The 13,952-nt window shown below is 33.1% G+C and overlaps 1 protein-coding gene across 1 annotated transcript; it reads left to right on the top strand.

Moving 5' to 3' along the window:
* Nucleotides 1-12,886: 12,886 nt before the first annotated feature.
* On the top strand, nucleotides 12,887-13,552 carry LOC135198320 (zinc finger and BTB domain-containing protein 20-like). The gene has a single exon (XM_064225891.1). The coding sequence runs from the start codon at nucleotides 12,887-12,889 to the stop codon at nucleotides 13,550-13,552; it is 666 nt and encodes a 221-aa protein (XP_064081961.1).
* Nucleotides 13,553-13,952: the final 400 nt, after the last annotated feature.

The following is a 13,952-nucleotide window of genomic DNA, read 5'->3' as shown; positions in this document are numbered from 1 at the left end:
CCATTCATGCTTTGGTATTGAATGCAAGAAATCTGTAGTGTATTTTTTAGTTGAATTAGGTCATCAAAATCTTCAATTCTTTGTTAGTAGAATGTCCCTTTATCTGAATCATTTTCCACTTTCATAATATTTTTTATAGTGACAGCCTTATATGTTTGATCAAGTTTAATAAATGCTACATACTATATTGTTGGTGACATGGGTTGAGCAAGCATCCTCACTGTTGCAGCTGCAGCGATGGCAGCTGTTGTGGCAGCAGTGAAGAGTAGTCCTTCAAATTCTTCAATGCATCCTTTCCATGCCTATTCCCGCCTTCATCCATTTAGCCCTCAGCATCAACATCATTCCCCTCAGCAGCAGCATCTAAATATTCACCAAATTGCACAAAGAAATTGTGGAAATAATAGTGTATATTCAAATGTGGTAGCCACAGAAATGATTATGATGGTGGATGGAGTGCAGCACTGTCTGGTACAAGAGGGATCTAAAAGGTGGCGTTGCAAACGTTGCAACATGAATGGTCATGAGAAACGTACTAGACTTAAGTGCCATCAGTGTTGTATTGCATTATGCGCCCCGTGTTTTCAACTATATCACACTGAAAGTGAAGGACAGTTTGGTCAATTATACAATCACAGTAACAGTCTGGGGACATTGACATTTGATGCTCAAGTAGCTCAAGTTCCTTAATGTATAAAATAAGTCCTTTTCATTTAGTATTAAGCTCAGAAGCACAGATATCAGTGAATTTCATAAATTTGTTTATTGTAAGTTCTGTTAAATTGGAATGTCCTTATGTTATGATTAGTACATGCTCAGTAGTAAAATGTTAGTACTATTCTGTACCCTAATCCTTGTAAGAAAATGGGCCCTATTTTTTCAAGCTCAAAACCGAATATATTATATGAATGCAATGGCTGTGAATAGTATATTACAAGTGTATGGAGTGATTATAAGTTATGATAAAAATATTTGATAACTCATTTTTGTTCATTTACCATATAACTTATTCAGAATAGCCACCTATACTGTATTTTATAAAATATTTTGTGGTATTTAGTGTCCTTGTGGTCATTAGATTCTTGCCAGGATACCAGTAATATAAAGCAATAATATACAGTTTGAAGTGTCAGCTAATGGTATTTTCAGGCATCAGACAACTCTAATATGCTTAGTACCAACTGAGCAAAATACATGTAAACATAAGGGTAAAAGCACATCAGTTATATCATGTACATCACTGGATCTTAACTTTAAACAAGTAAGTCTGACAAGTGAATTATGTACTACAGGTAATTGAAATACAATGTAGCTACAAAAATAATATCTGATTCTTCAGTCTAACTAGGCTTTGGGTCCACTTCGTCTTCTATTTACTCTGGCTCTAAGGATTTGGTTGATTTGAGAACTGCTCTTGGGTTATAGATCTGTTATCTTAAAGTGAAGTTGATGGCTGAGGCTTTATACTGTCATTGTGGGTTGTTCTATATTTGCTCCTAAAACTTATCCTTAACCCTTAATGAACGGATTGATCCTCGGGAGTAGTGATAACAGGTTTGGGGTGGTGGACGGATCCTGTAGTTAAACAATATTGCGCTCCATCAATTTGGAAAGAATCGAGCAGGAAAGTCCAATTTAGCAGTTCTCTGGTATTATAGCAATATTTTACCTTAGAAATAGCGCTAAAGGAACCTATTTCACTGGGTGACACCGCTTCCTCGCCCAGAAATAGATTTTTCCTACGTCAACATCCCTTTTATAGCCCATAAATTCACTTATAGCAACTTTTATACTGACTAAGATCATGAGTATGAGCGTCTCTGGACTTCATTAGTGCTTGTGACTTAAAGGGGAAATATTCTGCATCTCTCACTCACATGACATCTTTTTGTAAATTTGCTTGTAAATTTACCAAGGGGTTGCTGTTGTATTTTGTTCTTGTCTTTTACGATAGTATTATCGGCTGTAAATGTAATTTTACAAAGAAAATTGCAGAAATATTAGAAAAAACATAAAGTGAAAAAATTTTTTTTTTACTGAATCTTCTCTGGTAAATTTATGTAAATATTTTTCAACAAATATGCTAAGAATTTGTTACTGCTTTTATTTCGTATCTGTTGTGATATTTTGTGAGCAGTAATCATAATTTTACCAAATATATATTTATTTATTAGAAAAACATATATAAGTTGGTAAAATTTACGATTTTGTAAAAGAGGCTCCACAAGGGATTGTAAATAGTCGTTTTCAACTTCTCATGGAAGGAAGAGAAAAGTTTTAGAATTATTTTTCTTTCACCATGTACATTTGCATATCTTCCTCTTTCCATTGATGTTTTTTGTTTTCATAAATTGGTCGACCTCAAAGTTTACCTTGCCTGAGGAGCTGCATATCGATATATTTACCCGTCCAGTAAGGGTTAAGATAGTGGAGTGGAGTAAGTGGAACTTGTAGCAGTGGTTTCTACTATTGTCTTTCCCCTGTCATCCCGCCCCCGTCATACTGTGGGATGACACACACACACACACACACACACACACACACACACACACACACAACACACACAACCTACACACACACACACACACACACACACACACACACACACAGAAGGAAGAGACCAGTGGCACACTGCCAATGCCTACAGATGTGCATTTGCAGGCTACCTGAGTATCTTTGCTTACCACAGTATTGCAATTTATATGTTTGGAGGTTGAGTTGATTTATACTATATGTACGTACTATAGATATACGTATTTATATACTACAGTATACTATTGTATAGTAAACTTAATCCTTATCTTCCAACTGGGATGGCTCAAAAAAGCACACAATTTTTGCATACTTTTAATTCTAGAATCATTGGTTAACTTCCTGGGTGTTAAGCTCCCTCAGTATCTTATTTGGCACTTTCCTCCTCCTCCTCCTCCTCCTCCTCCTCGCAGTTTGGAATGGTACACACTCTTCACCAACCAAGTTGTCATCCTCCATTCTTTGCAAATTGTCTTTGCTGTTGCTTACCCTAATATCTTTTTGGGTATCCATGGACATATTATCTTCCTCCAGAGCTTTTTCACACATATTTCTACCATCTGCACTTCATATATTCGTGAGTTGCCTTTCTTTTTTACTTTTAAATCCTACCATCATCTGACATGCTCCCAAATACTGATACAGAAGAACAGTCATTTATCTTCCCCAATTCCCTGCGTCATCCAGATACATTTTTCATATCCTGAGCAACCACTCAGACATTCACCAGTGTACGGTCGCAACTCATTTTTTAAACCCCATCATCTCCTGGTGTCTTTTTCCATTCCTCAGGCACTTACCTTCTTAACATCCTTGGGAGTCACTAGCACTGGCATTTCTATACTTATACAAAATGCTTCCGCTCTTGCATCATAAGCTCTGCATCTATCTCTTCTATATTCATAGAAGTCCTACAAATACTCGGCAACATAGGACCACAATCTCTCTCTCTCTCTCTCTCTCCTTCCTTATATCTTAGTCACACCCATTCTAGTAACTCTTTCACTCCATCTAGATCATCCTGCCTTTCCCCTTCCCAACACTTGAAATATATATGTTCATTTTTGTCAGCCTGTCATCCTGCATTCCTTTTTAATGACCAGACCATCTCAAAACACCCTGACCCACCTTTGCACCAGCACTAACCTTTTTATACTTAGCATATCCACATATTTTTTCATTCTATTAAGGGTTCTTTTTCAATAGTATTTAGCATACAGTTCATCTCAGCAGCCTAATATATTCTATTACATATGCGTTAAATATCAGCACTTCACTTAAGTAATAGTGAGTTGGCTCATTGCGACTCCAAGTCTGCCAGATCTTTTGCAGTTATCTCTGGTCCTTCTGTGCTCCACTTATGTGACTCCCCTTCTCTCATAGTACCATTATCTGTTATATTTTTCCCTAGATACCCATACTAATTACAAATAAACTGCTTTCATTCTTCCACCATCAGTGTTAACATTTATTACTCCATCTTTCTGCTCTCCATTTACCCTTATAACCTTGTGCTTGCATACAACATTTGCTTTTCTCATTGTCAAGCAGACTTTAAATGATCAAGTTTGTTTCTGCATTTTGTCCTCCTTATTTCAAGTTGTCAGTGTATCCATTAAATATCAACCTTTCCCTCTCCAATCACAATCCATTTTCTAATTCCATAAGTTTGCACCAACTTTTAGTTGTATTTTTTTTCCTTCATTTGCTGTGTCCCTTCTTCCATGAAACACTACAAAAAACTATAGAGGCTTGACACACTTTTCACAGATTTGGTTTCACGTCAAACAAGTCACTCACACATCTACATTTTCAAATAGTATTCATATTCATTATTAAAACAGCAAATTATTTTTTACACATATATCCTCAAAACCCTCTAGATTTCATCCGCATCTGTTCTATCAAAAAGCTTTACTTGTTGTTTCTTGTGTTCATGTAGAAACTTATGTAATATTTAGATCAGGCAGAATCCACATGAAAATTACGGTAGTACCTGGTACATATATTGGTTTAGGTCTTGAATGTAGAGACAATGGGATCAGAGTGATGATAGTGTGACTTGATTTGGATCGGTTGAATTTACATTTTGTAAAATATTTCAGGTGTCACTGATGTTCTGCTGTTTAATTATTATATCTCTTGCAATCAATTAGTAAAATAAAAGATTTGTCATGGTAGGCTTATTATGACTTTTTCAGATAAGAAATATTCCTCAAACCACCCAAAGCAATGAGGGTAATTGACCATATTGTTTTATTTTGTTTGATAATTTTTTAGGGGGGAGAGGGACCTTATACTATACTATAGTAGATTCACTTCACCTGTGCATGTACGTATGCCCAGCGCCGTTCCATATGATGCTTCTGATTGGCTGTTGATAAGCCAATCACAGGGCTGGAAACTCTCAGTCTCAAGAGAGTTCACATAGGCAGGATGTATGTTCCACCTCTCCTCTTTCAAAAGTTAATATAACTTTCATTACACCCCAGTTTTACCTGCAGAAAAGTAGTTTTCCCAATTGCATCACTAAACATCGACAAGCCAGTGATTTGAGAATTGTTATTACATAAGAATTATAAAGGAAATTGTAATACAGGCAGTCCCCTATTTACGACGGGGTTCCGTTTTTTAGATGCGTCGTAAGGCAAAAATCGGCATAAGCCGAAAATTTGCAGAAAATCATAAAAATCCTAAGAAAACTTTACTTTGAATATTTTGGGTATCTACTGCAAACTATGTTAGCTGCATTTATATTGTACTTTTCATCAAAAAACCTTAAAATATTATTTAATGTATATAGTAAATAATCAGTATGTACTCATTTCAAATATAATCATTTATTAACCATTAGTATAATAAACAAGCAACCTTTTGTTTATGAAAAACAATAAAAATGCTGGTAAAATAGTTTTCAATAGACACCCAAAGCATTCAAAGTAAGGTTTTCTAGGATTTTTTATGATTTTTGACAATTTTTCGGCTTATGCCGATTTTCGGCTTACAACGCATCTCAAGAACGGAACCCCCCGTCATAAATAGGGGACTGCCTGTATTACATCTAGATGAAATTTCAGTGTAAACACAGTAATCACTTTTGAAACTTCAAAAGATTAATACTTGCATAAATGTAAACAGAGGATTCATCAGCAATTCACTATTCAATTCTGTCTTGCAAAACCTATGTTAAAGTGCCACTGTATTCAGGTCAAAGGGTGTCTCATAAACTGCAGTATTAGAAATAATCCTGTTTGTAGTTTATTTGAGATTACGTCCTATCCTTAGCATAACCTTACAGTTGACTTACCTTACCCAATGCAAACACCTACTTGCTTATAGACATTAAAATACATAGTAAAAATAAGGACAATTGCTTTTATTTCATTTACTAAAAATAAGGACAATTTATTTTATTTCATTTACCATAAGTTCATGAAAGGCCTTGTTAAAATCTCATAACCTAGGGTACAATAAGAAGTGTTGCTGCCAGGTTATCCCAGCTTTTCAATGGTAGATGGTAGTACCATAACAGTGGGATGACACAAGACAAGGAAACTGTTTGGTATTGTATATTCCTAACCTACAAAGTTATGTCCATTATGCATTTCCGATCTCGAATGGTCTAGCTAAAAAAGAAATCAGGCTAATTGGAGGGGTTGCTGTGGTAGTGTTTAACACTCGCCCCAGTTCTATACCGACACCTTTTATTTAGGTGAGCGAGTCAGAGACTTCTGACATGTCCAATTTAGCAGTTCTCTGGTATCATAGCAATATTTTACTAGAAATAGTGCTAAAGAGGACACATTTCACGGAGCGACACGGCTGAGCCCAGAAATAGATTTTTCCTACGTCAAAATCCCTTTTTTGGTGAGATGAAGGTTTTTGTTCAAGTATGTTGGCTGAGTGAAAGTTAGTCACAAGAGGGTTTGTGGGGTCTAGTGAAAGTTAGTCAGAAGAATGTTTGTTGGTTCATTTTCCAATACTTAGGTGCTTGCACTGGGCGTCATGCTGAAAGACCAGGAGAATCATAGTTAAATGAAATGGTGAATGTGGGATGGGTAGACTAGTTCTCCTGGAGCTCTAATCCAAATAATAAGCCTGGCAGAAGTCAGATGTATTAGGGTATTTAAAAAAAAAGTCAAAGAGTATCAGTGATGTTTTAAAACATTTTGATAGCACATTTATACATATAGTACATATAATACTCTAGTAGTAACAGGTGACATTTGTTGTGCATATTATGTAATATTATAGTATAGCTGGCCTTTGCCTTACAGAAGGGTCTGGTTCCAGAAACAACTGCTTTGGTGAAAGGACGCAATTTCAAGTCACTTATAATTGAGGCTTTCACGATATGAAGGGTCTATCGGTCCAGAGGGTCATTTTTTGAAGCCTGCCAAAAGCTCCAGAATTTATTAAAGTGTAAGCCTGTGCAAGCAGAAAATGAAAATTCAAATGCTTAACTGGTTGGCAATCACATTTAGTAACAAAAACTCATTTTTGCCCTGCGAGTTTCCAAGAATGTGCCTTTGTATAATAACTTTAGTCGAGCGCGAAATAAACAGTATGAAGGGTCTGTCTCAGACAGATGGGCGGCTCAGCCAATCAGCCTGTAGAATGAGAGTATGTGTCGACCAATCAATGCTTACATCAATAGGGTATGCATGGTTTTCCTAAGTACTATTGCATGTCAGGTGTTATAGGGTATTAATATTTCTGTATTTTCCTTTATTTGTTATTGTATGGATTGAAAAATATAAATAGTACAAGAAAAAAAATGTAGTGAAATTAACATACTTCAGATACACTCTCTCCATTATCATACCTGCATTAACAAAAAATATAGCACAATCATCTTTTAAAGATACAATGCTCACAAACATATTTTTGGAAAGGTTAAACATTGCCAAACAACATACAAAACAAAAATTTGAGAAATCTTTATCAGGTCATGAAATATAGGAAAATAAATATCCCTCCCCCCCCCCAAAAAAAAAAAAATCACAAAAACAACAACAATTGCCATTTGTGACTTCAAAATACATTGTTTTAATTTCAAGGGTATCATTGTGAAGTACTTTTCTTTGTCTTTCAGAATCACTATTTTTTTATTTTTTTTTTATTATTAACCCTTAAACGCCTAAGGGGTATAATAAAAATTGTCTCCCGCATGCCAAGGGGGTCTCGGAGCGAGCGCCGAAGCGGAAAAAATATTTTTTTCAAAAAATCACAGCCCGCTTAGTTTTCAAGATTAAGAGTTCATTTTTGGCCCCTTTTTTTGTCATTGCCTGAAGTTTAGTATGCAACCATCAGAAATAAAAAAAATATCATTATCATATATAAATAATGCAATATATGATAGCGCGAAAACAAAATTTCATATATAATTGTATTCAAATCGTGCTTTGAGCAAAACCGTTAAAGCTAATTAGTTATTATTTTTTCGTTGTATTGTACACTAAATTGCGATCATTTTGGTATATAACACATTGTAAAACGATCAAAGCACACAGGGAAAATATTATCACAAAATGATGCATGAATTTGTAATGCGCAGACATAAAAAAATGTTTTTTTCAAAAATTCACCATAAATCTAAATATTGTTCTAGAGATTTCCAATTTGTTTCAAAATGAAGATAAATGATTGAATATTACCATACTGTAAGAGTTTTAGCTTACAATTGCAGTTTTCGACCATTTTGGACGAGTTAAAGTTGACCGAATGTCAAATTTTTGTATATATTTTGTTTATGTATATGCAAATATTTCAAAAATGAGAAAAGCTACAACCTTCAATTATTTTTCGTAGTATTCTACATGAAATTGCGCACATTTTCAAATATAAAACTCTATGAAACAAACGCCTAATATGAAACAGAGCAAATATTCCGAGAATGCGACGTATGCATTTCGGAGATTTGCGGTGGAGAATCCGCGCGCGGAGGGAAGGAAAGTTTTTTTTTTTAATTCACCATAAATCTAAATATTGTGCTAGAGACTTTGAATTTGTTTCAAAATGAAGATAAATGACTGAATATTACTAGACTGTAAGAGTTTTAGCTTACAATTGCGTTTTTCTACCATTTCGGTCGAGTCAAAGTTGACCAAATGTGGTTTTTTTTCTATTTATCGTGATATACGTAAATGCAAATATTTCAAAAATGAGAAAAGCTACAACTGTATTCTACATGAAATTGCACATATTTTCATATATAAAACATTATGTAATGGCTAATTCAAAATGGTGCAAACATTACGACAATTGCACGTATGATTTTTTCGGAAGAGTTACCACGCGAACGTAAGGATTTTTTTTTTTTTTTTTTTTTTTTTTTTTTTTTTTCCCTCCCACCTTAAATCGAAATATTGTGTTAGAGACTTCCAATTTGTTGCAAAATGAAGGTAAATGATTGAATATTACTAGAATATAAGAGTTTTAGCTTACAATTGCGTTTTTCGACCATTTCGGTAGAGTCAAAGTTGACCGAAGGTGGAAATTTTGGCACGTATCGTTATTTATATGAAAATATTTCAAAACTGATAAAAACTACAACCATGGGTTATTTTTAGTTGTATTGTGCATAAAATTGCGCACATTTCCATATATAAAACTTTATGTAACGGCTATTTTAAATTGAGCAAACATTACGACAATTGCACGAAAAAAATTTATGATTTTTTTGGAAGAGTTACCGCGCGGACGTAAGGAAAAAGTTTTTTTTTCATAAATTCACCATAAATCAAAATATTGTGCTAGAGACTTCCAATTTGTTGCAAAATGAAGGTAAATGATTGAATATTACTAAAATATAAGTGTTTTAGCTTACAATTGCATTTTTTGACCATTTCGGTAGTTGACCGAAGGTTGAAATTTTGACACAACGTTATTTATATGAAAATATTTCAAAACTGATAAAAGCTACAATCATTAGTATTTTGTTGTTGTATTCTACTTGAAATTGCGCACATTTTCATATATAATACTCCATGTAATGGCTAATTTAAAACGGTGCAAAAATTATGTCAAAGTGACGAAATAATTTCTGAGATGTGTCACTGATACTTTTTAGTGCGATAAGAAATTCGTGCTTGCGCGCCTGCGCAACGATTGTAAACAAAACAACACCTTGATCCGTGAACTCCCAGCATCCCCCAAGGCACGTGATTCAAAAGTTTTCGGCTGGTAGGCCTATAAGTATTTTTCAGCGAATTTTTAAAAAAGCTTTTCTATGTCGACATAAAATACGTCCGATCGGCACCCGACAGACAATTTATCTCGATGTAAAATACGTCCAATAGGCGTTTAAGGGTTAGTGACACTTTTCATACAGAAAAATAATTTCTAAAAAATGTTGTAAATAATGACATTATCAGAAGAAAAGGTCACATTCAGTTAACTTGTAATATCATATTTTGTATTATTTTTCCACCAAAAAATGCATAATGCCATAAAATAGATAGATTGTGCTTCACAATGCGGCAAAAATTACGAAAATTGCTATTTTCAAACTTCAATTCTGGCATTATTTGAATTTTAAGAAAAATTGCGATAGACCCTTCATACTGTGAAGGCCTCAATTGATGTGTGTTACCGTGTTTGTATATATACTTTGATATAATGGTCTCAGTTTTTTTATGAAAGCATACATGTTTCTTGAAGTTCCCAAGGAAGCTAGCTTCTTTGATACATCTTCACATTACCTTCATTTTTCTTTTCATATGACTTACATTCAAGTTTTTTTTTTATAAATTCAGTTATTCACACAAGAAATATTATTGTTCTGTATTAAAGTTTTTCATAAATTCAGTTATTCAGATATGAATTATTATTGTTCTTATTGCTCTTAGGTTTTCTTAAGATTGAAGAGAAATTACTTATTTTGGTACCTTAACCTTCTTGTAGCAACAGATTCCTTTTTTTCTTCCCTGTTACTTCTCATTGTCTTGCGATGCTGGTTTGGTAGAGTTCTTGTGATATTAGGGACAGATTTTAAAATGAACTGGTAAGCTGCTACCCCACAGGTCATCTCTAGTCAGCAGTACCCTTGTAAATTGGTTTTTGTTCTTCCTTCATCTCCACCTCTTGAAGTTGACAAAGTCTCAAACAGGACCATACATCCTTTAAGGGCAAAGTGATGGCGGTTATTTCTTATTCCATAAAGAATCACATGTTATGAGGCATATTTTGAAATGTTGTGACTCTAATGAGAACCATGTCCTTTGGAAGCTTGAATTTTAAGCCAATGGCCCTGTAGGCAAGTTCCATATGAGTAGGGTTCATCTTCTGAATACATAATAATAACAATAATAGTTTAGGTTGGTACAGTATTTCTATAAATAAACTAATTTTCAAAAGTAAAGTTAATGTTTGCACAGTAACTCGGTGCCAACATCAATTCATACATTTCAGTACTCATTCTTGTAGAATTGTGCACATGCTGAAGAGATACACATGTACCATAATACCTAATTATTGTCAAATGTTTTTAAGTAAACACAATTTAGCTGTATGTATTTCTTTGTTGGAAAACTGTTTAAAGTCTATAATTACAGTGAACAAATAATACTAATATGTCTGTACATAAATAAGAGATTGCGATTTACTTGTATCTGCGAGTTCAGTTAATTTATAAGAGTAATGGAGATGGACTATTTAGTTTTGTTTGACTGTAATGTCTGTATTTTCCAGAATAATGTAATTCTTTTATATATAATATACATTCAAGCATAAAATTTTCTTAAGTAATCTATAAACTGGTCAGACCTATGAGTAATTTATGTGAAAGTGTCAGGGTGTTCACACTGTAAATATTTATATCATGTAATGTCACGCTTCCAAATGGATGTAGAGGTAAGAATCAAAATTATTTACGTAAAATGTTTTGTGTTTAATCTTCTTTTAAAATGTTGCTTATGGTTTTCTTTATTTACAAATTTATTATTTTTTTATTTAATATATATAATTATATATTCTATAATATATATATTATATAATAGAATTATATATATCATTATATATCTATATATAAATAGATATAATATATATATATATATATATATATATATATATATATATATATATCATATTCTATATATACTATATATATCGATAATATATCTATAATATCTATATATATATATATATTTATCTATATATCTTAAAATATATATATATATCTATATATCTATAATCATATATCTATATAGAATCTATATATTATAATATATATATATATATATATATATATTATATATATATCATATATATATAATTATAATATATCTATATATATATTATATATATTATATATAAATCTATATATATTATAATACTAATATATATATATATATCTACTATATATCTATATATCTATATATTCTATATCTATATCTCTATATATATATATATATACTATATATAAATACTATATATATATATATATATATATATAATACACGATGATATATATCTATATATATACACGTATATATATATATATATATATAATATATATATATATGATATATATATATATATCACAAACTTACATACATACATACAATACTTAAAAATTCATAATGGATGCATGTGTTTTCATTATATAAGCGAATATTACAGAAAAATGATAGGTAGAAAGTTTGTCGAATCATTGCCTGATGAAAGGTGAAAGCAATTGGTAAACTTTCTGCCTATCATTTTCCTGTGGTAATTCCTTATATATACACAGGCACACAGTATATATACTTACTCAGCCATACTTACATGTCCAGTTTATTTTTTTATTTTATTATTTTTATTTTTTATTTATTTATTTATTTTTTTTGCAGATAATGATTTTTGTATGCATGCACATAATTTTTTTCTTTTTAATGAATATTTGCCTTTATTTGGTGGTTTTAATATTTTGTGCAATCTATGGTTTAATTACTTGATTTTGTCAGCTATGTTTGCAGTATTTAAATATTTTAATTAAGAATTTTACCAGTTTACTATATGCAATAATGCAAATAAAGTTGTTTACCTTTGATGAACTTGCATATTATTTATAACTAAGAAAGAATCATTGTTAACATTAAAAAATATTGTTTTCAAGTATCAATATATTATATAAAAATAATCCCCAATGCATCTTGTGTAGTCTGAAACCTGTCTGTGCAGGCCTTGGATACTTCCCGCCGGCCCAGTTGTCACAAAACTTTTGCTACTTTCAGGCACCTTCGCACGCCTGGTAGCGGACCACTTGGGCACGGCGGGCAGCATTCATAAGCCTTATGGACAGGGCAGGTCCCCAGTCAACACAAGATCCCCAGGAAACATCAAATCCCCTGGGCAAGAGGTGTCTGCTAGTCACATGAGATCTCCTGCCTCTCCTAGTGGGTGCTCACGGGGTAAAGGGCAAAATCAGTTTTCACATATGAAAATGTCTTCTCAGTCAGTTGTGAGATCTCCAGGAACAAGTGGAGGATGTACAACTCCTACAGGACGTTCACCTACAATTGATGGCCACTCTCCTTCTCTGACACCTTCTCCATTAGCTGGTCTTGTGCCTAATCTTACTCCAATAAGTACTCCTTCTCCAACAGCTAGTGGTACTGGAATACAGACTTCAGCTAATAGTATGCGAAATGCATCTAACTCTGGTGTTGTAGCTCCATTGACCTGTGATATTTGCAATAAAACCTTTACCTCCCGCTCAAATCTCAATAAGCACAAGCGAGTTCAGCACTCAGGGGAAGAGTATGTTTGTCCTATTTGTTGTCGGACATTTAGAAATAGGTATTACATTAAGGAACATGTTCTGTTATGTTCAACGGCCACCCAAAAGAAAGCTGCAGCTGCTGCAGCTTCAGTAGTTATTAGTGGTGCAGTGTCACAAGAGGGATTAGTAGGGAGTGGCGGGGAAGGTGATGATGACGATGACATTCAGGAAAGCAAAATGATAATTGATGATCATGATGAAATGGAAGATGATCAGCCAACTAATTTGGTACTGCGGCGCCCTGCTTCACCTACTTGAGTGCACCTTTTGATTATTTTACATGTAAGGTGCTGTTGGTTAAAACTATATGCTCAAATTTTGGTCATTATTCAGATACAGTAGGGGCAGCAGAGCTTTAATATATAAATTTTTATTTTTATTTTGTTTTGATAAATATGTCATTGAGTTATAGTTTTTTTTGTAAATCTTTAATGCTGTAAGTACATATTTTGGTTAAATCAGTAAATTCCTAAGAAAATTATGGAATATGTCATGACTAATTATAAATAAAAAGAGTAATGTACAGACATTAAATCCTGCCGTAGGTATTTTCAGGGTTATCACAAAATGTAAAAATTTTAGGATAGGCTGCGATTGACTGTAGGACATAAAAGTAAACTTAAAAGACATTATGATTAGAGTTGTTTGGACTAAACAG

This window comes from Macrobrachium nipponense, chromosome 22, assembly GCF_015104395.2.
Source record: "Macrobrachium nipponense isolate FS-2020 chromosome 22, ASM1510439v2, whole genome shotgun sequence".
NCBI lineage: Eukaryota > Metazoa > Arthropoda > Malacostraca > Decapoda > Palaemonidae > Macrobrachium > Macrobrachium nipponense.
This window is presented reverse-complemented; position numbering and strand designations above follow the sequence as displayed.